At 45.7% G+C, this 25867-nt stretch overlaps 1 protein-coding gene across 3 annotated transcripts in view; it reads right to left on the bottom strand.

Annotated features, from left to right (window-relative positions):
* Positions 1–25867, bottom strand: part of VAV3 (vav guanine nucleotide exchange factor 3) — a 275259-nt gene that overhangs the window by 16164 nt on the left and 233228 nt on the right. For all 3 annotated transcript variants that reach the window (XM_073571669.1, XM_073571670.1, XM_073571671.1), the window contains 3 exons: positions 24621–24737; positions 19900–19987; positions 4960–5089 (listed from right to left, as the gene is read on the bottom strand). In XM_073571669.1, coding sequence (XP_073427770.1) covers positions 4960–5089; positions 19900–19987; positions 24621–24737 — 335 coding nt within the window. The remainder of the gene's footprint in view (positions 1–4959; positions 5090–19899; positions 19988–24620; positions 24738–25867) is intronic.

Here is a 25867-nt window from a genome sequence, read left to right as displayed (position 1 = left end):
CTACTGGATATTATACTATACTTGGAGGTCAGATTGCGGTAGAATATTTATCTTACATATATAGCGCTATTATAGTGCACAGCGCTCACAATGAGCAGTTTCCCTTTAACTAAATCTAAAATCTTTCCTACAGAGCCCAATAGTGAGACTAGTCAGGGCAGGACGAATGACTACAGTACCTAGGTCATATGTATGTAGCCAAAGGTGATTAGTTTTGATCCCCAGGTCATGGTGATCGTAAAGCAGTATGGCCGGCCTCATAATGTACATGATGTACAGAATGTGTGATCCTGATCTATTCTGTTACTTGCCTATTACACCATGATTGGTAATAATATGTCATCTACTGATTGTTTCCAAATCTGACAGCTGGCAGCTTTGTGGTGAGAGTGAGGGACATGCAGGAGGAAAAGAAAGCAGTGCCATAGCTACCTGACCAGAAGGGAGCAGTGGAGGGGGGCACAAAGCTGTACTCAGGCGCAGTAACAAAAGCAAACCCACACAGCACAGACGTAGCTTGGAGAGAAGACAGACAAGCAAAGACCAGAGAGTCACTACTACGTCACAAAGTCACTGAGACATAAAACCACAGCATCATTGAGCAGCACAACTGGTGTAACAAGTGCCAAAGCCACGCACAGCACAGTGTAGGGACGCGCGTCAGGGTGTCTTCATAAGCCATGGGTGCTGCAGTGTGGGCGGAAGCACCATTGATAATAGACCTACAATCCTGGGGTTATTATCTATGACTGTGAGAATGCATTAATGTACTAAGCCTGTATGCCGCTAACACTTTCCAGGCCGAAAAACTGTGTGGATTATTTCTTAATTATATCTATATAGTGGTCAGTGATTCATTTTTCTGATTCAGAGTTCCAAATCCTTTGTGTAGTTTTAGGTTAGGTTTCCAAGTCCAAGTTCACTTTTTGATGCAGTTTTTGGGTATGTGCACACAACTTTTTCAGGGGGGTACACTCTGTTACCCACCTGAAAAAGCACTAAAAAAATGCTAAAAAGAATGAACATATGCACTGCAAAAATGACTTTCCGGGCATACATTCAGTTTTGGAGATTATTTTAAACACTTCAGGTTTCCAAAGATGCTAAGTAGTTAAAAGAAGTGACCAGACCATTCTTCAGGTGGCTTCTTGCTGGAAGCCACTCGCTAGTTTATTCAATACAAGTTATTGTCAACAAGCTTAGCTAAAAATAAAATCGCCGAAAAGACACGAAAATAGATGCTTCAACTCAAAAAGACGCCAACATTTACTGAAGCATTTTCCTCCTGAAAAACTCTCCAGGTGTCCACTTGTCTAACAGATATCATGTGTATGTACCCTTTGAAGTCAAAAACATGAATGGATCATAAATGGAAGACACCTGTAAAGAAGAGACAAAGGGGCAGATTCATTGCTTGCCCTAAGCCACTGGAGTACAAGGAGCCGAATTCATTAAGAGGCACACTCAACTTAATGAACACGGTGCATCTTAGTGATGTGCACCTCCGTGCGCCACGCCAGAAATGCTACTTCAGTCACAGACGAAACTCAGGAGTTTTGCGAAACTCAGCGTTGAGCAAAAATTTTGCGGATTTTCAAAGCTTTTTTCTACATTTTTCTGTAGTAAAAACTTTGATGAATAGGCACCTGAGACTTCTCCTTCTCTAAAATCCATTTCTTACTTTTAGCTTCAAAAACTGCATCCAAAACCCAATATGTGATAATGCAGCCAAAGTGTTAGATAATAAAATTCTGGCTACTTTCAACCATAATGATAACCTCAATAATATAACAATATCAGGGAAATTTGGAGCCAAGAACCACACAAATGGAGTTCAATTCAAAATTGAAATGGAAAAAAAAAATTAAGATGGAAGTTCACTTTAAAATGTGAAAAAACTGACTGTGAAAATAAAGCCCTGAGATGTCCTCGGGTCTACTCATCTGTTAGTCATTCGTGTTTCCAAGAAACTAAAGGCCACTGTATGTCCCACTATGGGGACCTGTCCCACAAATGATAGTGAATGTGCATCTATTAGACATTTATGGTACATCCAGTGGACATGGCATAAATGTGTGAGCTGGGAATACCTGCTTACGGTAGTCATACATAGACAGAGGTCATCCCAACCGATCTCATTGACTGGCTAACTCTTTAATATGGATAGATGTGTCCTGACTAGTGATGAGCGAGTGTGCTCGCTACTCGAGTTTTCCGAGTATGCTCGGATGTCCTCTGAGTATCCTGGGCGTGCTCGTAGATTGTTTGAGTCCCCGCAGTTGCATGATTTGCGGCTTCTAGACAGCCTTAATACATGTGGGGATTGCCTGTTTGTTAGGGAATCCCCACATGTATTCAGGCTGTCTAGCAGCCACAAATCATGCAGCTGCAGGGACTCAAACATAATCTACGAGCACGCCCAAGATACCCGGAGAACACCTGAGCATACTCGGATAACTCGAGTAACGAGTATACTTGCTCATCACTATTCCTGACTTTTTCCCGATGGCAGATGTCAGGGAAATGAAGGATCAGGTATATCGGAATTCTACGTCTCTGGTCTTTAGTTTCCATAAGTAAAACAGATGTGGCAAGATGTCGCCAACGTAGGAACGTTCGGCGTGCGACATTTACGGACTTAAGGCTGAACATTCAGTTGGTGCTCTACGCTATTCGTGTGGTACATGTTATTCCTAGGGAAGGAGCGATATTCAAACAGCGCACAGCTGCTAATCATGGTGCTCGGTACTGAAGTATAATGTATAAGGGCATCTTAGAAAATTAACATTTTCATTGGATCTTAAGGTTTTGCTGATCCACTACCAACTGAACTGTAAGCATGCTCTATCCGACAGTGCCCAGCTATAACATCCAACATGCAGTGACATAGGCTTTGCACTAGAAGCATTTTTTTGTCCTCCAGATCCCCACACACAAAAAAAAAAAGATTAGCATTCTTTTAATAATATGTAGTGATGAGCAAACGTGGTCGGATAAGGTGTTATCTGAGCATGGTCGTGTGCTAACCGAGTCTCTGGCGCGCTCGAAAAATTTATTTGAGTCATCGCGGTTGCATGCCTTGTGGCGGTTGGACAGCCATAACACATACTGGGATTGCCTAACAAACAGCCCATCCCTGCATGTGTTGTGGCTGTCGAACATCCATGAGACATGCAACCGTGGGGACTCAAATGTATTTTTGAAGCACACCAAAGACAATTGGTCAGCATGGAATCATGAATGGAAAAAAGTAGAGCATGCTGCGTATTGTACATAAACTGCAAGGTAATTCCTACACTGAGTACAGCATGTGTGCTCTGTAATCGGGAGAGGCGACACACCAGTATATCACTACCAGATCAGATTCAAATGGCTTGTCCGGTAAAAACAAATAATCACCTGGCAACTGGATAGCTGATAATTTATTGATCAGTGGGTGTCCGACTGCTAAGACCTGCTGGGACTTGTATCTCCATTAGAATGGAGAGGCATTGCACTTACTCAACCTGCGCTCCATTCATTCCTTAGGATGCTGCCGAGCCCTGTGGCTTATTCCAGCTTCCCCAAAAATAATGAACGCAGCGTTATTCGGGCATCCGATCTGCCGCATCATTTTGGAACGGGAATAAAAGTATCCCCATTTTGCTGAAGGAAATCCTAGTGGTCAGACACCCACCAATCAGTTTCCAACTATCCCATTGATAGGTGATAACTTCCTTTAAATGGACATCCCCTTAAAAACACTGTGCAAGAAAAGTTATATTTAGTGAAAGGATCGGGATTGGATCTTGTCATTGAAGATTAGAAACACTTTTAGGAAGGCTTAATGTGGGAACAGCTTTTCTGATATGACAAGATGGGATCTTATCCTGTTCTTGGAGCTAAATACATGGCTTATGTTGAGAGAGAAAGCTGTAATAAAATCATCTGCCTGAGATCTAGATGTAACAACTTATCATGTGTGTCTGATATCCGAATGGAAAAAATGCTGTAGTTGGAGTGGCTCAGCTATAAGGAGCACAGATATCAGACCCTCATAGGTCCCTGGAGTCAAAAGGGGACAATCATAAGAAGACACTAATCCAAATGAAAAATGGTTTGTAGAGGCCTCTGACACAGATTTTCTATTGGGACACCTTTGTATAGATAACTAGGTTGAATTTACACTGTATTTACAAAGTTTGCTGTATAGTCGAATGTACCACATGACCCTATTTACACAAAGGTGGTAACAAAAATTGTCCCTTAGACCTCCATCAGAATACCGTACAACAATATATGTATTTTCCAGCTGTATGCAATAGTGTAGTGTTGCTGGACCATACAGAGGCATCCTACAAAAGCATCCCGCACATACATACATATATATATATATATATATATATATCTATATATATCTATATATCTATCAAGAAAAAAGGGCAGCACTACCAAAATAATATAGTAGGTGCAAAACCTATTCAGCAGTGTCCAAACAGCCAAATTAACAAAAGGAAAAAAAAATAGGCAGCACTCAAATTAAATGTGAAAACAGTGGATACTTTACTGATCCTCAGGTGGCAACGTTTCAACGGTGACCCGTCTTTATCAAGCATATATATATATACATTAACATGGAAGCCAAAGGAGAGCATAGCCCACTCAAGAGCTGCAGCTTGGCTTATGTTTTGTCCTCCCTACGTATATATGCTATACAAACAAGACCAGTGTGAATTGACCCTTACTGATGACATTGAACAGGGGGGGTCACATACTTCATATTCATGCAGCCTTTGCCTGATGGAAACAAGTGAAGGAGAAATAGCGGCTTATTCCTGTTGACTCTAGCCTTGGTTTAACAATTAACAAGTAGTCACACAACATTACAACTGTTGGTGTGTGACCACAGCCATAGGACCACAACCCTAGAGAGAAACTGATCCCAAGCCAAGTCACACTGCTGGACAAACAAGTACTTACACATTCCCAATGACCGGTTACTTGCATGTCCAGCCTGATTTTCGGGAGAATTGTATGGGAATAGAAGAGTGGTGTCCAAACTTCTGAAACCTTCTCGGAGGGATTGGTGCTTATAATATTCTACAAGTTCCTGTATGGAGCAAACATATAAACCTATTACGTGGGGAACAAATAGTATTTGTGTTACCAAATTCAGCACAAAAACTTCCCCAAAACGTAACGTACAATGGATGTGTAGGGGTTTCGTCGATTTTGTGCACTTTTCTTGCGAGACGAGTTGTACTTTTGAACGATACCATTGATTTTCCCATATAGTATAAAAAAAATTCAAAAGTTGGTAAAAAAAAAATGTTGCTATTTACTGAGTCCCAAGTGTCTCCACTTTTCATGATCTGGGGCTGGGTGAGGTCATATTTTTTGCACGCCGAGCTGGCTTTTTTTTAATACCATTTTGAGCTAGATATGATGTAATGATCACCAGTTATTGCATTTTATTGCAATGTTGCTGCAACAAAAAAAAACGTAATTCTGTCATTTCCATTTTTTCCTCAGTACACAGGTTACCAATTGGATTAATTATTTTTATATTTTGATAGATCGGGCAATTCTGAACACAGCAATACCAAATAGGAGGATTTAGTTATTGTTTTTTTTTTTTAAAACTTTAATAGTTTTCTCAGGAACTTGAAGCTGCGATCTTCTGAACCCTTGTCCTACACATAGCCCTGCTGTGTGTAGCAAAAATCATCATCTGCTATGAACACTGGCTGCAGGCTGGCGTTCATAGGAGATCAGCAATGAAAAGCACAGGGGTCTTTTGTAGACCTGCGGTTGTCATGCCAACCCATAGGCGCACTGCGATCATGTGACACGGGTGCCGATGGGTGAAGTTTGTGATGCTCTTCCAGCACGATCATGTTACATGCCGCTGTGCGAGATTGACAAAAGAATTCAATATGTTAACAGCTGCGGGTGGATGGCGATTCCACTCGCAGCTGTTATGGGCACATGACACCTGATCAAATTAACTGCCATGTGCAGGAAAAGTTGCGGGCTCAGCATCAGCATCTTGCTGCGTGTGAAGCGAGGTGACAACTCTACTTCCGTGTCCATCTGGTACTTGTAGCTCTATACGTACTGGGAGATCGAGAGTTAATTTTTTTGTTTGCTTCCTTCTATTTAGTATGAGTGGGATGCAGGCTATTTAAGCTCATGAAAGCCTGCTGTCCACTGGCAGTTATAATTTTACTTTTTCATGAAAAACTTCTCAGTATCCTGCTTTGACTCCCTGTAGACTATCCTTATGTTGACCACAGCTTGTTTTTTGACTACACTCCTGCCTTGTGATTGTGTCCCTCTATTGATCACCTGATTATTCTGATTCTACCGAGCCATTTTTCTTGCCACTTTGCACCACTGGACGGCAGCTGACTCCGTGGCCCCAGCCTAGGGGTCCATGTTAAGTTAAGATCCCTTTATAGGGTGAAGACCAGGGCAACCCTTGGCATCTGAAAAACGGAGTAGCAAGTGCCAAGCCTGTTCATGGTAGACCTCTTTAGAGCTGTGAAATGACCTGGAACAGTGCTCCTCCGCAAAGTATTGGATTGTGGACTCCTTCAAACTGAAAATACTGCTTAATATAATGGCTGGAGTGACAGCTTAATATTTAGGAGTATTGAGAGAAGTGGAAAAACATTGCTTTACTGCTAACTGAACCTTCCTATATAAAAAATTCATCCTGCACTGTACTGCACTTACAATAGTACCCTATGGGTCACTATGGCACTATTTGCTTTGATAATGGCATATGGAGGAGTCTTATGTCACAGTTTAAATCAAAAAGATTTCCCAACTATTAATGAAAGGCCCTGATGCAATGTGCACAATGCCTTAACAGCTTGGGCTGGCACTGCACTAACAGATTGGCAGTACCCAAGCCATTACCCAGCCTGAGGGAGCCTCAAGAGGTACAAGTAGTGAATAAACTATGGCCTCTTGAAAAGTGGGCATAGAAATGCAAATAAAAATCCCCAATCTCCTGGAAAATTATTGAAAAGTGAGGTATGGCATAAAGTTGCATCTCTCCCATTTCTTTCTTTACTATAAGAAATGAAGCAGTAAATACAAACTGATCAACTCAGCTGCTCCTATTATAGAAGTAAATGTGATACTTATTCAACCAGAGGTTTTCTTGTTTTGTTTTTATCCTAAGATACCCTGCAATTATGATTTAGCTTTTCTTTGAATTGCAAAGCCACAAGGTCACATTAAGATGGAAACTATCTGCCATGATTTATCCTGGTTTCAGTCTTTCCAAAACCAATCGCACTGAGGGTGTGCTAAACTTTTTATATCCACTGTTTATCCTAAAAGTCTCCATACATACCAAAGCTGATATATCTATCTAGTGATATACAAGCAATATATTTAAACTGTAAGTGAACTAATTTATTCTCCCTATTCCAATTATACGAATATATTGTTCTACTTTAATTGCTATGTTCCGGGGTTGTAAAACTCTATAAAAAGCCATTACAATGAGGCACAGTTTGGAAAGTTTATGTGGAAAATTAAATCTCTTTCATTATTATGTCTCCTAAACGTCAGTTCTCTTTCATTCATTTTATCTAAAAAAAAAAAATAGTGAAAAGCAGGACAATTTTTTTCAGACCATAAAACAAATTTATTATATCACGCTGGGCATTCTTATAATTCAGGAAAATGTGCAACTTCTAGGTCAATGATGGCGAAACTATGACACACGTGTCAGCGCTGACACTCGTAGCCATTTTCGATGACACGCGGCCACATACAGAGAAGTATGGGGCCGCATGCCAGGAAGGACGCTTCATCCTCGGCTCCTGCACAGCCGGGTGCAGGAGCCGAGGATAGAGATGGGCAAACCCGAACAGTAAAGTCGGATTAGGCTGCCCGAACACTGGGTGTTTGTCACGCTGTCATGTGCTTGGCAGCGCAGCCAACACCTCTTCTGATCGGCGGTGAAATCATCCCCGCCGGTCAGACAGCCACGTTTCTCACACTGTCAAAACTCATCGTGAGTGCTCAGCTGTGATCAGAGGTATAGAGTTTACCTCTAGTCACTGGTGTCAGCCAGGGCCGGACTGGGACAAAAAAGCAGCCCTGCCACACAAACCCCACAAACTATAACACTCCTCACCCCGATCAGTGAATTTTTGCTATACTTTGTTGTCCCCTCATCACTCTTTAAGGAGTTATTTGAAGAGCCACGTGATTGGCGCCACAGTGCATATGATTGACCACAGCTCCATTTACATGGTGCTCTTCAAAGCTACGTTTCCCAGGATCATGGGGGTCCCAGCGGTCAGATCCACAACAAACAGAAAGTCATCCCCTATCCCCACATAATGCTCCATACAGTATTATGGGCCCCATATATCACTGCATACAGTATAATGGACACCATATATTACTTCATACAGCATAATGGGCCCCATATATTACTGCATACAGTATAATGGACACCATATATTACTTCATACAGTGTAATGGGCACCATATAATTCTTCTCACCATACCCCGCTACTCAGTCTCCTCAGTGTATTCTGATCCTCTGCACTGCTTGGCACAGGGACATCATTACTTTACGTATATAATTGTCCACTTGGACTGATAGTAATAGTGATTTGTTTGTACTCTGTTGTCTGGGGCTGGCCCACTTTATGGGGGTGCTCAGGGCATATGATTATATACCAGTAAAAAGTATGAGAGGCTCAAAGTGACCAGTGCCACCTAGTTTCCTACCCCCCTTATTCTATTGGTACTGTAGGCACGCTGACTGGTACTGAGGAAAAGAAAGAAAGAACAGAGAGAGAAAGAAGGGAAAGAAAGAACAGAGAAAGAAAGAAAAGAAATAAGAAAGAACAGAGAGAAAGAAAAAAAGAAAGATTAGAGAGAAAAAAACAGAGATAGAAAGAAAGATTCTACAAAGATACTATAGCAGCCCGGCTCCCACTGTAGTGCCCACCTGAGCCTCCGGATGCAGGACATATCATGATCCGCTCACATGGCCGGCATCCCTGAGTTCAAGGTGATCCTGCTGTCCGCGCTGTTGGAGGAGGACACGGTGATGGATCTGAAGCATTCCCTGAAGTGCCTCCATGGTTCCGTCACAATCTCCTCCCAAAACTACCTAATTTCTTGTCAGCTTCTAGCCCATCACTTCGGGTGGAACGTCACATGCGAATTTTAAAGTGCTCCTCGGGGCTCCGCCGTGTACTCCTGTGTCCGCGCGAAAAGTAAGCTCCCAGCCGAGGCAGTATCTCTCTCAAAATCGGGACTGTCCCGCTGGGAGGTATGAATGCTCCCCACCATACACCTTGTACACGTATGGCACTGCATACATCATACACACACTGTTCCGCTTTTTATGCCTTGTACACATGGCTCCGTTCTGTACACCTTGCACACACGGCTCAACTCAGTACACACATGGCTCCACTCCGTAAACCTCGTACACATGCGGCTCTGCTCCGTACACCTTGTACGCACGTGGCCACGCTCTGTAAACCTTGTACACAAAAGGCTCCACTCCATAAACCTTGTACACATGCGGTTCCGCTCCATACACCTTGCACACACACAACTCCGCTCCATACACACATGTGCGGCTCCGCTCCGTACACCTCGTACACGTGCGGCTCCGCTCCGTACACCTCACACACACGGCTCTGCTACATCCACCCTGTAAACCCTCTCTGACCCCACACATAAACTTCACCTCATCCAGGACGATGAGAACCAGCACAGACAGCAGAGTCCTGCATAAACCAAGGGCTGATACTGGGTACTGGGGGAACATTACACTTCTGTATGGGGGGGATTGCGGTACTGGGGGAATATTATACTGTGTGGGGGATGGCAGTACTGTGGGAATATTATACTGTGTGGGGAATGGCAATACTGTGGGAATATTATACTGTGTGGGGGATGGCAGTACTGTGGGAATATTATACTGTGTGTGGGGGTGACGGTAGTGGGGAACATTATACTGTGTGTGGACAGGAAAGGGACATTGTAATATGTGTTTCGTTACTTCCTGTTATCCATACTTGGGTCACATGTATCTACCAGAAGAAAAGGAACAAAATGCTATGATTCTTAGAAAGTGACAACAAAAAAACACCAAGATAGTCTCAGCTATGAAAAGGTTATTGCCCCCTGTGCCCAGTAATGGGGAATCTCCAGCACCTACCTCCACCTGCAGAGCCACACTCCACATAGAGAATAATTGAGCCTCCAGCACCGACCTCCACCCGCAGAGCCGCACTCCACATAGAGAATAATGGAGCCTCCAGCACTGACCTCCACCCGCAGAGCCACACTCCACATAGAGAATAATGGAGCCTCCAGCACTGACCTCCACCCGCAGAGCCGCACTCCACATAGAGAATAATGGAGCCTCCAGCACTGACCTCCACCCGCAGAGCCGCACTCCACATAGAGAATAATGGAGCCTCCAGCACTGACCTCCACCCGCAGAGCCGCACTCCACATAGAGAATAATGGAGCCTCCAGCACTGACCTCCACCCGCAGAGCCGCACTCCACATAGAGAATAATGGAGCCTCCAGCACTGACCTCCACCCGCAGAGCCGCACTCCACATAGAGAATAATGGAGCCTCCAGATCCGACCTCCACCCGCAGAGCCACACTCCACATAGAGAATAATGGAGCCTCCAGCACCGACCTCCACCCGCAGAGCCACACTTCACAGAGAATAATGGGGCCTCCAGCACCGACCTCCACCTGCAGAGTCGCACTCCACATAGAGAATAATGGGGCCTCTAGCACCGACCTCCACCCGCAGAGCCACACTTCACAAAGAGAATAATGGGGCCTCCAGCACCGACCTCCACCCGCACTCCACATAGAGAATAATGGGGCCTCCAGCACCGACCTCCACCCGCAGAGCCCCACTCCACATAGAGAATGGAGCCTCCAGCACCTACCTCCACCCGCAGAGCCCCACTCCACAGAGAATAATGGAGCCTCCAGCACCGACCTCCACCCGCAGAGCCACACTTCACAGAGAATAATGGGGCCTCCAGCACCGACCTCCACCTGCAGAGTCGCACTCCACATAGAGAATAATGGGGCCTCTAGCACCGACCTCCACCCGCAGAGCCACACTCCACATAGAGAATAATGGAGCCTCCAGCACCGACCTCCACCCGCAGAGCCACACTTCACAGAGAATAATGGGGCCTCCAGCACCGACCTAAACCTGCAGAGTCGCAGGTTTCATAGAGAATAATGGGGCCTCTAGCACCGACCTCCACCCGCAGAGCCACACTCCACATAGAGAATAATGGAGCCTCCAGCACCGACCTCCACCCGCAGAGCCACACTTCACAGAGAATAATGGGGCCTCCAGCACCGACCTCCACCTGCAGAGTCGCACTCCACATAGAGAATAATGGGGCCTCTAGCACCGACCTCCACCCGCAGAGCCACACTTCACAAAGAGAATAATGGGGCCTCCAGCACCGACCTCCACCCGCAGAGCCCCACTCCACATAGAGAATGGAGCCTCCAGCACCTACCTCCACCCGCAGAGCCCCACTCCACATAGAGAATAATGGGGCCTCCGGCACCGACCTCCACTCGCAGAGCCGCACTCCACAGAGAATAATGGGGCTTCCAACACCGGCCTCCACCTGCAGAGCCGCAATCCACAGAGAATAATGGGGCTTCCAGCACCGACCTCCACCCGCAGAGCCCCACTCCACATAGAGAATAATGGGGCTTCCAGCACCGACCTCCACCCGCAGAGCTGCACTCCACATAGAGAATAATGGGGCCTCCAGCACCGACCTCCACCCGCAGAGCCGCACTCCACATAGAGAATAATGGGGCTTCCAGAACTGACCTCCACCCACAGAGCCGGACTCCACATAGAGAATAATGGAGCCTCCAGCACCGACCTCCACCCGCAGAGCCGCACTCCACATAGAGAATAATGGAGTCTCCAGCACCGACCTCCACATAGAGAATAATGGAGCCTCCGGCACCGACCTCCACCCGCAGAGCCCCACTCCACATAGAGAATAATGGAGCCCCCGGCACCGACCTCCACCCGCAGAGCCCCACTCCACAGAGAATAATGGGGCTTCCAGCACCGGCCTCCACCCGCACTCCACATAGAGAATAATGGAGCCTCCGGCACCGACCTCCACCCGAAGAGCCGCACTCCACATTGAGAATAATGGGGCTTCCAGCACTGACCTCCACCTGCAGAGCCGCACTCCACATAGAGAATAATGGAGCCTCCAGCACCGACCTCCACCCGCAGAGCCGCACTCCACATAGAGAATAATGGAGCCTCCAGCACCGACCTCCACATAGAGAATAATGGAGCCTCCGGCACCGACCTCCACCCGCACTCCACATAGAGAATAATGGAGCCTCCAGCACCGACCTCCACCCGCAGAGCCCCACTCCACATAGAGAATAATGGAGCCTCCAGCACCGACCTCCACCCGCAGAGCCGCACTCCACACAGAGAATAATGGGGCCTCCAGCACCGACCTCCACCCGCAGAGCCGCACTCCACATAGAGAATGGAGCCTCCGACACCGACCTCCACCCGCAGAGCCGCAATCCACATAGAGAATAATGGGGCTTCCAGCACCAACCTCCACCCGCAGAGCCGCACTCCACATAGAGAATGGAGCCTCCGACACCGACCTCCACCCGCAGAGCCGCACTCCACATAGAGAATAATGGAGCCTCCGACACCGGCCTCCACCGGCAGAGCCGCACTCCACATAGAGAATAATGGAGCCTCCAGCACCGACCTCCACCTGCAGAGCCCCACGCCACAGAGAATAATGGGGCTTCCAGCACTGACCTCCACCCGCAGAGCCCCACTACACATAGAGAATAATGGGGACTGGCACCGGCCTCCACCCGCAGAGCCGCACTCCACATAGAGAATAATGGAGCCTCCAGCACTGACCTCCACCCGCAGAGGCGCACTCCACATAGAGAATAATGGGGCCTCCAGCACCGACCTCCACTCGCAGAGCCGCACTCCACAGAGAATGGGGCTTCCAGCACTGACCTCCACCCGCAGAGCCCCACTCCACATAGAGAATAATGGAGCCTCCAGCACCGACCTCCACCCGCAGAGCCGCACTCCACATAGAGAATAATGGGGACTCTGGCACCGGCGTCCACCCGCAGAGCCGCACTCCACATAGAGAATAATGGAGCCTCCAGCACTGACCTCCACCCGCAGAGCCGCACTCCACATAGGGAATAATGGGGCCTCCAGCACCGACCTCCACTCGCAGAGCCGCACTCCACATAGAGAATAATGGGGCTTCCAGCACCGGCCTCCACCCGCAGAGCCACACTCCACATAGAGAATAATGGGGACTCTGGCACCGGCCTCCACCCGCAGAGCCGCACTCCACATAGAGAATAATGGAGCCTCCAGCACTGACCTCCACCCGCAGAGCCGCACTCCACTTAGAGAATGGGGCCTCCAGCACCGACCTCCACCCGCAGAGCCCCACGCCACAGAGAATAATGGGGCTTCCAGCACTGACCTCCACCCGCAGAGCCACACTCCACATAGAGAATAATGGGGACTCTGGCACCGGCCTCCACCCGCAGAGCCGCACTCCACATAGAGAATAATGGGGCCTCCAGCACCGACCTCCACTCGCAGAGCCGCACTCCACAGAGAATGGGGCTTCCAGCACTGACCTCCACCCGCAGAGCCCCACTCCACATAGAGAATAATGGAGCCTCCAGCACCGACCTCCACCCGCAGAGCCGCACTCCACATAGAGAATAATGGGGACTCTGGCACCGGCGTCCACCCGCAGAGCCGCACTCCACATAGAGAATAATGGAGCCTCCAGCACTGACCTCCACCCGCAGAGCCACACTCCACATAGAGAATAATGGGGACTCTGGCACCGGCCTCCACCCGCAGAGCCGCACTCCACATAGAGAATAATGGGTACTCTGGCACCGGCCTCCACCCGCAGAGCCGCACTCCACATAGAGAATAATGGGGCCTCCAGCACCGACCTCCACTCGCAGAGCCGCACTCCACAGAGAATGGGGCTTCCAGCACTGACCTCCACCCGCAGAGCCCCACTCCACATAGAGAATAATGGAGCCTCCAGCACCGACCTCCACCCGCAGAGCCGCACTCCACATAGAGAATAATGGGGACTCTGGCACCGGCGTCCACCCGCAGAGCCGCACTCCACATAGAGAATAATGGAGCCTCCAGCACTGACCTCCACCCGCAGAGCCGCACTCCACATAGAGAATAATGGGGCCTCCAGCACCGACCTCCACTCGCAGAGCCGCACTCCACATAGAGAATAATGGGGCTTCCAGCACCGGCCTCCACCCGCAGAGCCACACTCCACATAGAGAATAATGGGGACTCTGGCACCGGCCTCCACCCGCAGAGCCGCACTCCACATAGAGAATAATGGAGCCTCCAGCACTGACCTCCACCCGCAGAGCCGCACTCCACTTAGAGAATGGGGCCTCCAGCACCGACCTCCACCCGCAGAGCCCCACGCCACAGAGAATAATGGGGCTTCCAGCACTGACCTCCACCCGCAGAGCCACACTCCACATAGAGAATAATGGGGACTCTGGCACCGGCCTCCACCCGCAGAGCCACACTCCACATAGAGAATAATGGGGAATCTGGCACCGGCCTCCACCCGCAGAGCCGCACTCCACATAGAGAATAATGGGGACTCTGGCACCGGCCTCCACCCGCAAAGCCGCAATCCACATAGAGAATAATGGGGAATCTGGCACCGGCCTCCACCCGCAGAGCCGCACTCCACATACATGGCTGCCCTCTGTGCTGTGCCCACACAAAACCTGTGATGAGGTCACAGGAGGGGAGGAGACAGGGGTCACATGATCGGGGGCCCTGACACCTTCCCTCCTGTGACCAGCGTTCAGGCTAAATTGTAGATGCTGCTGGTAGCAGAACACATAATGCCGCCCCCACGGACACTCACTGTCAGGTGGGGAGAAGATACTTCCGCGGGGCTTTCGAGGACAAGCTGCTGGTGAGAGGTGAGCCGAGGGCACGATCCTTTCTCCATGTCGCAGCTTTCACCCCCTCCTCCCCCCGACCAGCAGTCTCCGGCTCCACCCTCAAGAACGTCCAATGATGTGCAGTGGCACGTTCTTAACCCCCTAGGGTGCCGCAGCGCTGCCTGCCGCCTTGCCAGCAAATTTAAAGGGCCAGCGGCAGGAAAAAAGAGGCCGACCCGCCGCCGCATTATCTTCCAAGCCGCCCATAAGTGCAAGAAAATGGCGGCCCAGCGGGAAAATGCCCGGTTGGGTAAGTGGCCAATCCGGGCCTGGTGTCAGCTGATGGGACTATTACTCCCTTTAGCTGACACCTGCTGCCGCTAATAACAGTGAGAGCAGAAGCGGATGATGGGAATATTCATCAGCCACTCCTGCGCTGTAAATAAATAATTTAAAAAAACCTGCGTGGGTTCCCCCCTATTTTTGACAACCAGCCAGGCAAAACTCACAGCTGCTGGCTGCAATCCTCAAAGTTAGCAAAGTTGGTTATCAAGAATAGAGGGGTACCTACGCTGTTTTTTTAAAAAAATTATTTAAATAATTTAAAACACGGCATGAGGTCCGCCTCATTTTTGACAACCAACCTTGCTAAAGCAGACAGTTGGGGATTGGTATTCTCAGGCTGATAAGGGGCCATGGATATTGACCCCCCAGCCTAAAAATAGCAGCCCACAGCTGCCCAGAGAAGGCACATCTATTAAATGCGCCAATTCTGACGCTTTTCCCAGATCTTCCCACTTGCCATGTAGCGATGGCAAGTGGGGATAATATTTGTGGGGTTGATGTCACTTTTGTATTGTCAGGTGACTTCAAACCTCGAGGTTAGTACTGGAGAGGCATCAATAAGACGCCCCCATTACTAATCCTTTAGTCACATTGTATAAAAACACAGACACCCAGAATAAAGTCCTTTAATTGAAAAAATGACACAGACTTCTTTAATAATCTTAATGAAACCATACTTACAACCTCGCCTAATTCCACCAAAGCCCTCATTCTCCTGTAATAAAACTAAAATAATAAAAAAAACATTATACCATACCTGTCTGTCGTTTTGTCCCACACCGTAATCCATGTCTGGGGGATAAATAGTTTTCAACCTGGACGGTGCCAAGATGCAACTGTCCAGGCCTTCGATGGAATTAGGCGTTTAAATAAAAAAGGAAAACTGTGTTTAGTCTTATCTATATATATAAGAGGCATCGTGATTACTCGCCAATCCCGCCCCCTGCACAGTAGCTCCGCCCCCACCACATTACCACACATAATCCCGCCCCCACATCACCACACATAATCCCGCCCCCCCACCACATCACCACACATAATCCCGCCCCCCACCACATCACCACACATAATCTCGCCCCCCACCACATCACCACACATAATCCCGCCCCCCACCACATTACCGCACCTAATCTCACCCCCCACCACTTTACCACACACAATCCCGCCCCCACCACATTACCACACATAATCCCGCCCCCCACATCACCACATGAGGCTCCGTCCTCACACATTACCACACGAGGCTCCGTCCTCACACATTACCACACGAGGCTCCGTCCTCACACATTACCACAGCCAGCACTTCCTTTCTATGTAATTCAACCACTTCAGCCAAGGTAAACATACATTTAATTGCATCTGCATTCTCCCAAACAAAATGAGCCAAGAAGAGTCTCCAGGTCCATCTCACAGGCCGCAGGAAAATCCGGACAACGAAGCAGTAGCTGCTCGACAACAACAATATCAACAAAATCGTAGGATTGGTTATCAACAATGAACACCTGAGCAGATTGATAAGGACAGAGAGAGAGCGCGTGCCGAGCATTAGCTGGCTGGAAACAGCTAGTTTCAAATAAAGGACTTTATTCTGGATGTGTCTTTATTTACCATACAATTGTAGGATTAGTAATGGATGTCTTAGTAATGTGTCTTATTGACGCTTCTCCATTACTAAGCCGTGGGCTTGATGTCACCTGACAATATAAAAGTGACATCAACCCCACAAATATTAACCCCACTTGCCACAGCTACAGGTCAAGTGGGAAGAGCCAGATAAAGAGCCAGAATTGGCGCATCTAATAGATGTGCCTTTTCTGGGCAGCTGCGGGCTGCTATTTTTAGGCTGGGGTAGTCAATATCCATGGTCTCTTACCAGCCTGAGAATACCAGCCCCCAACTGTCAGCTTTAGCAAGGCTGGTTGTCAAAAATGGGGGGGACCTCATGCCATTTTTAAATTATTTAAATAATTTAAAAAAATAGGGTGGGGACCCCTCTATTCTTGATAACCAACCTTGCTAATGCTGACAACTGAGGGTTGCAGCCCCCAGCCGTGAGTTTTGCCTGGCTGTTATCAAAAGTAGGGAGGAGCCCACGCAGGTTTTTTTTTTTTAATTATTTACAGTGCAGGAGCAGCTGATGAATACTCCCATCCACCGCTCCTGCTGTCACTGTTATTAGCGGCAGCAGGTGTTGGATGATGGGAGCGTTGTCCCATCAGCTGACACAAGTGACCGGAGGTAAACTTTTATACGTCTGATCACAGCTGAGCGCTCACGATGTCTTTCGACAGTGTGGGAACCGTGGCTCTCTGACCGGCGAGGATGATTTCACCGCCGATCAGAAGCGGTGTCTGGGTGTTCAGGCCCCAAAATTTTTAACCTGAACTTCTTTTTAACTGTTCGGCCAAATCCGAACATCCAGGGGTCCGCCCAACTCTAGCCTAGGATAAAGCATATGCTGTAATGTAGTGTAGACACTCTGTGTCGGAGGTCTGTAGGCCAAAACTACAGAACTCCGGCACAGAGCATCTAGCTCTGGGACTTCCGTTAGGGAATCTTTGACCTCACTTCCAGCAGGCGGAGCAGGGAGCAGCGGAATGCTGCGGGAGGACGCATCTCTGGGGGCCCTGTGATCGCCATTACCAGCAACCACATAACCACAGCAACCATTATCCAATCTACTGTTCTGGGGTGTTGTGGATTTCTAGTTGACCATCATTACTGTGATAAGTGATGAGGAGGCTGGGAGAGGCGACGGCCTGTGCTATGGGTGCCGTTTCCCACCATTAAAAATAGCGGCAGCCATCTTAATTTACATAAGGAAAGCCATCTTGCAGCATAGTGCAGACTCCATTTCACCACTATTACTGTTGTGCATCCTTATTAACCCCTATTTCTGCTTAATTAACCCTGCCCTTTCCTAAAAGACAGTTACATGTGCCATCTTGTGGTCAGTTAGGCTAACAGGCTATCTATAATTATATCTTCTGATGGAGAACCCAAAAAATTAAAAAACAATGTTAAGTAATGGAAGTTTGACACAAGTTAAATAATATCAAGACCAACAAATGAAACTGACTGACGGGTGAACAAAGAAGTCACTAAGCAGGTAAGTTACATAAATAGTTTTTGGTTTATTAAATACAGTTCTAAATTACAATTATACATTTTTGTTATTTAAATTATAAAAATCGCAAAATTGTTTTTTTTTTTTCGAAGTGACACTCCACTCCAATATTGACAAAATCAGAGATTAAAACAATTGGGGTCAGAAGTGAGGGCTCAGGTGTATAAAGGACTCATGAAGACACCTGTTATAGAGCGGGAGCAGACATATTAGTAGAGTGTGATCAATATTCTAAATCTAGAACATTAATATGCAGGAGAATATTAATATGCGCACATGAAGATAAACATGTAAATAGCCATGCCAATAAACAACATTTATGAGAAGTCTCAAGGCATGAGGTGCAATAATGGCCAACAACCGCAAAGTGAAGTATTAATCAACAATGTATATCACATATATGCCCAATGGATGCTTACCCATTTCTCAGTGTCAAAATGAAAGCCCAGCAGCCCCGAAGCATGTTTCACGTGGACTTCCTCAGGGGTTGACAGCACAACGAAACACAATATTTTTTAACTTGATAACCCCTTTAAGATCTGACTGGACACAGCTTACACAATATTTTAGATGTGCCTATCTTATTAAGGTTGGGATATTTTAATTTAAAACAGTATAGCCATGGACTGTGGAGTAAACAGCTCGAGCTACTGTCTTCATATGTTAGATGATTTCTCATGGACTGCAGTACATGTGGAGAGTCCAGTCTGGTTCCCTAAAACTGTAAGGCTTCACACTCTCTGCTAGCTGCTTGGAACACAAAGCCACAGTGTTTATATATAATAAACTGAATAATATTTATTTTTACTGGTTGCACAGTGTGAAAACAAGACCATGAATGTAAAATCCCTAGCCTTGTCCAGATGCTAATTACACAATATGCTGCATTGGCTACTTCAGACATGGTGGAGCTAATTCCACAAAGGAGTTATCCATAACAGTCAATGATATTTGTATTTTGGTGCAATCTCTTCTCAGAGAGAGATTCTGGCTTGTCTCTCTTCAGCTCCAATACAATCCACTCTGCTCAACTTCGCCCGGCTGACTGAGGTGAGCACCTAGCCTGGTTATAAGCAGAGCTATCCAGGCACACCTAATCAGAGCCTGTAGAGCTAGGATTTAATCTTAGCCTACCTGGCTTTGCTACACAAGCTAATGAGGACAATGAGCCCATAGACATCTTAATCAACAAATACAAAACCACCAGAAAATTCAATAACCTACGAATAAAATAACTAATGCCCGCTGTGTGATATAGCGAAATCTTGCGAATCTCTTTAGTTATCAAGTCATACGGCTTTCAAGTTGAGGAAACATGCTTTTGGGCAGAAGGAGTTTAACAAACAATAGATCAGTGTGACATTTTTTTTTTTTCGCGAAGGAGCGGAATCAATGCTTACCATTAAACTTTTAAATTTCCTATTTTCTGCAATGCGAAAAAAGCCATCTCTCGTTAATATCTTGATGTGCTTCACTTCATTGTTGTACCTGCGGGCAAGGCATAACTTCTGAATATAAATTTGCTTTTAATCAGCCAAGGATCAATAATTACCTGCGGGCAGGGCCCAAAATAAGAGTAAACAGATTCATTGCAGAGGCTGAGAGTATATTCCATCCAACACAGGTCTGACAACTCATTAACAGAATATATTTAGCCGGGTGAAGAAAAAGATGCAGTTTTGCTTTTTAAAAGATTGGTTAACTGGATCGTATTTATATCCAATTAGTTATTTTATATACAGGGTAATTTAATGAATATTATTTGTGGCCATGGGCTACTTTAGAAGGTATATGGCTATATGAAATAGGCGTCAAGATATTAAAAACTTCAAGGATGGCTATAAAGGAGGTAATGTATATTTACAAAGATTTCTCACAAATGTCCAATGTCATATAGTTATTTCATACGCAGAGTACTAAATACAGAAGAGTTTTGCTGCAATTACTTAAAAAAAATTATGACTTTAAAATCTGCGCATGGACCTGCATCTTTACCTGCGCTATGTGCTGTATATAATGGTATTACATTTTGCCCAGGACGCATGTGTTTGTACAGGATTTTTATATCTTACTCTACGTATTGCTGTATTGATTGTTCATTAATGCAATGATGTGTAACCCTATTAATACATAAGGGTGATCTTGGGGACATTCCTTCATATGAAGACTTTTAGTTATCATACATTCATTGGGTCTATGGTACCAGAAGGGGTAGGGCCCACTCCCACTTTGTTCACATTGAGTAATATACCACCCATGGGTTTCTATGTTCAAAAAAAGTATATTGTGCAAATAGCGGAAAAAATTATACTATTGGCTAACATCGTGGGAAACAGGGTTTTTTATGCGCATGAGCCAACAGGCACTGCAGATGCACTTTTACACTTTTGGATAGTTTGGCCCTTAGAGTGTACATGGCGAGACTCAATAGGCTGAATACCACAGAGTTCTGGCCTAATTTCTAAAATGAAATTAAAAAAAATGTCTAACATGGCTTGTATCACATTTGTGATGGGGTTAAGACACTTTTTTCGACCCCCGAATGAAGCAATATGCGAAACGCGCGTCAAGCTGTGGGTGGTTGCCCAGTCTCCAGGAGCTCCTTTAAGATAATGTTTGCTTTAATTCTATTTTGTCCGGCACAGGCACTCACTATCTAATTTACTCTGGTACCACTTTGGTCCATATGGCTTGAACATACAATGAACAATAATATATATTTATTTTTCTGATGATTTGCTATGATCGGTTGCCCCTCTCCTTTGTGCTACCCTTGTGCAGTTTTAGTTTTAAAATACTATATTATGTCCTTATAAAAATTATTTTTATAACAATGGTATTGATTTTGTGTCTTCTACATTCTTTGCATAGTGTGCACATTAGGAATGTTGGTTTTCCATAGGTATTAAACTAGATATTACTAGTAAAAGACGTATGTTTTAGATTTGCATTAGTGGGAAATGGCCTAAAATGCAAAACTGTGTACCAAACTATTGGAACATATTTCGGTGTAAAGTAAACCAATAATACGGTAGATTGTGTAAACTTACACTAGGCAGCTTAAAATTCACCAAATTTATTAAACAGCACTGAAAATATGGCACATTTTGTAGTCTCAAACACAATTGTGCAAATTGTATATTAGTGCCTAAATACAGTTTTTAAAGTACATGTATGAAAGATCACACCCATCTCCTTTTAACTCTTTATTCAAAAGTCATGAATTAGTTTTCCATGGCTTCAAATTTGATGTCTTAGGCCGGGATCACACTTGCGAGAAACTCGCATGAGTCTCACGTCTCAATACCTGGCACTGCGGCCGGCACTAGGACCGGAGCGCTCAGCTGCACAGAAATACAGAAATACATGCAGCCGCACACTCCGGACCCAAGTGCCGGCGGCATTGCCGGGTATCGAGATGAGAGACTTGTGCGAGTTTCTCACAAGTGTGACCCCGGCCTTATTCTCAGAATGTGTCTTCAATACTAGATTTCTTTATTCTATAGGTATCCTATAGTTTTCCGTATAGACTCTATAACCAATGTCGATCTGCTGACTGAATAGGACTTGAACCTCTAAATAACTTTGAATTTAAAAGAGCTGCAGTACTCGGCACAGCCTCTAGGGCTGACCAAAAAAGATTCATGAGAATCTGGATCAGCCGGGCAGGGGCAGTAAAAACTTTCGCAGCAGGTCCTTGAACGCTGGCTGCCTCTTGTGATTACTAGGCCCCCGCGACAACATGCTGTTGCTTGATGCCTAAAGTACAGATAAAAAAAAGACATATACATACAAAGGCAGCTCCAAAATAAAGAAAATTATATCAATTTTATTTAGACATAAAATCCAAATGAACAATTAAAAAAACAGTCAAAAGAGAACATACGGTAGATTGCGCCAGAACGTCAATCCCAAACCTGAAATAAGGCTCAAGGGATAATGCTCATAACCCATATGTAGATAAGAGAAGTTTAAGACTCCATAAAACAGTACACATATAATAAATATCTAAAAAGTAAAACTAAGGCTGGTTTCACATTTGCGTTTTTTAGCGCTGGAAAAAAACGCACACCTGCGCATGCGTTTTTTCCCCTATATTTAACATGGGTGCGCATACCTGCGCGCTGGTAAGCGCATGTATGCGATTTTCATGCGCTGCGTTTTTTTGGGGTGTGCGTTGGGATTTTCCAGACGCAGCATGTTGCATTTTTTGGCCCTGCAAAAAAGCGCATGCACACATATGCGCACGTTTTGCGCTAAAAATGGCCATTATAGCCTATGGATGCGCATATGTGCGCACTGGCATGCTCATGTATGCGTTTTTTTGCATATGCGTTTTTTTTTAAACCATGGAATTTAGGGGTTTGGGTTAGAGTTAGGGTTAGTTAAGGGGGTTTAGGGTTAGGGTTATGGTCAGGGTCAGGGTCAGGGTTGGGGTTTGGGTCAGGGTTAGGGTTAAGTATGGTTTTGTTAAGGATTAGGGTCATGGTTAGGGTCAGGATTAGGGTTAAGTATGGTTTTGTTAAGGGTTAGGGTCAGGGTTAGGGTTAGGGTTAGGGTCAGGGTTAGGGTCAGGATTAGGGTTAAGTATGGTTTTGTTAAGGATTAGGGTCATGGTTAGGGTCAGGATTAGGGTTAAGTATGGTTTTGTTAAGGGTTAGGGTCAGGGTTAGGGTCAGGGTTAGGGTCAGGGTTAGGGTCAGGGTTAGGGTCAGGATTAGGGTTAAGTATGGTTTTGTTAAGGATTAGGGTCAGGGTTAGGGTCAGGATTAGGGTTAGTATGGTTTTGTTAAGGGTTAGGGTCAGGGTTAGGGTTAGGGTTAGGGTCAGGATTAGGGTTAAGTATGGTTTGGTTAAGGGTTAGGGTCAGGGTCAGGGTCAGGGTTAGGGTTAGGGTCAGGGTTAGGGTTAAGTATGGTTTTGTTAAGGGTTAGGGTCAGGGTTAGGGTTAGGGTCAGGGTTAGGGTTAGGGTCAGGGTTAAGTATGATTTGGTTAAGGGTTAGGGTCAGGGTTAGGGTTAGGGTTAGGGTCAGGGTTAGGGTTAGTAAAGTCATGGTTTGGGTAGTGTGAGGGGCCACCTAAAAATGTTGGAAAAAAACGCAAACGCGGTAAAAACGCGCTAAAAACGCATACAAACGCATAAAAACGCTGCGTTTTTTTCATGCATGCTCATAAAAATGCTTGAAAAAAACGCAGCAGTTGTATGCTTATGTATGCGTTTTTTCAATGCGTTTTTTTGCGGGAAAAACGCGCTGCAAAAAAAAGCAAGTGTGAAACTAGCCTAACACAGATAATGATGCACATCAGTAATGAGCATGAGATAAATACCAAGAAATACAGTAGCATAAACAATGCACAAATATCAAGATAGTCCCCTAGGAACTCACTATCGGTGACGATATCCGTGGGGATTAGTCTTCAGCCCAGATAATGACTCTGGAGCTGATGTCATTGGTTACTGTGCACACAATTAATATATGCGCATGTTTCTCATGCTGATTACTGCTGTGCATCATCACCAGTGCCAGGCTTACCTTTTACATATTTACTATCTCTATATACTTTACATCATGGACATCTCTTCTCAATGTGTGGATCATATGGGCATTGTCCCTTGAGCCTTATTTTGGGTTCAGGATTGAGGTTCTGGCACAACGTTCGTGCTGTTTTGAATGTGTTTAATTGTTCATTTGAGCTTTTTTCTTAAATATAGTTATAATATATAAGATATCATTTTCTATAGCTTGGAGGGGCAGCGTCTTTGTATGTACAGTACAGTATATATATTTTCGTTTTGGGGTATTGCCTGCATATTTCTCAATATTCATCTGTGGTGCCCACTCTCTATTTTGTTGGATGCCTGAAACTATGTCTGTGGACGTCAGGCACAATCTAGATGTGCTTTGCACTGCAATTCCAACACTTTGCAGTGGCCCAGTAATTACAGAGGAGCCTAGGACACTGGCATTAGAGTGCACGCTAATGAAGTATGCACTACCCTGGTCTGGCTGCCATTGAGTACCAGGGTCCTACAGATATTTTTGTTCAACTCTAAGGGTACTACTAAAAGTACAAAGCTGTCCGGCAAACAATAAATTGTGAATTTTCTTACAGACTTACTTAATACTGATTGCATATTCCCTGATCTCCTTTGTTCGGTGTCGGATGAGGTAGGTACTGTTTTCTCTGTTCATCAGCTCCACCTCTGCCTGAACCCTTTCCATAGCCCCTGCATACCTAGAAAAGGAAAAAAGACATTTTACGTGTTAACGTGATAACAGTGTCATACAAACCAAAAGCCATACATACTACTCCAACCCAATTCTACTGCAGTCATTTCATAGACATAGTATAATGATTAAAATTAGGATCAATTTATTAGTGCAATACTGCCTGCTTTTCAGCCTCATCCCTTCCTATACGGGTGACCAGCAATTCAGTGCAAATATTTATATGTGTAGAGGTAGCCAAAGGAAGATTCCTCGGCAGCACAGGAGAATGCCTCTTCCTGCTACACTTGATAGTTTTAGGCTGGCTGATACATAATGCAAAAGACATAAGAGGGAAATGGTGCAAGAACAAGGAAGACTGTAAGCTACAGGATGTACTAACCATGGGAACAAAGAAGACTGTACGCTACAAGATGTCCTAACCATGGGAACAAGGAAGACTGTAAGCTACAGTATGTACTAACCATGGGGACAAGGAAGACTGTAAGCTACAGTATGTACCAACCATGGGGACAAGGAAGACTGTAATCTCCAGTATGTACCAACCATGGGGGCAATGAAGACTGTAATCTACAGTATGTACCAACCATGTGGGCAAAGAAGACTGTAAGCTACAAGATGCTCTAACCACAGGGACAAGGAAGACTGTAAGCTACAAGATATACTAACCACGGGGACAAGGAAGACTGTAAGCTACAAGATGTACTAACCACGGGGACAAGGAAGACTGTAATCTACAGTATGTACTAACCATGGGAACAAGTAAGACTGTAATCTACAGTATGTACTAACCATGGGGACAAGGAAGACTGTATTCTACAGTATGTACCAACCATGGGGACAAGGAAGACTGTAATCTACAGTATGTACCAACCATGGGGACAAGGAAGACTGTAATCTACAGTATGTACCAACCATGGGGGCAATGAAGACTAAGCTACAAGATGCTCTAACCACAGGGACAAGGAAGACTGTAAGCTACAAGATATACTAACCACGGAGACAAGGAAGACTGTAAGCTACAAGATGAACTAACCACAGGGAAAAGGAAGACTGTAATCTACAGTATGTACTAACCATGGGAACAAGTAAGACTTTAATCTACAGTATGTACTAACCACAGGGACAAGGAAGACT

This window comes from Dendrobates tinctorius, unplaced genomic scaffold (genome assembly GCF_039654945.1).
Source record: "Dendrobates tinctorius isolate UK_male_01 unplaced genomic scaffold, ASM3965494v1 ptg000029l, whole genome shotgun sequence".
Classification (NCBI taxonomy): domain Eukaryota; kingdom Metazoa; phylum Chordata; class Amphibia; order Anura; family Dendrobatidae; genus Dendrobates; species Dendrobates tinctorius.
The sequence above is the reverse complement of the archived record's forward strand: the minus strand, read 5'-3'. Positions and strand labels throughout refer to the sequence as shown.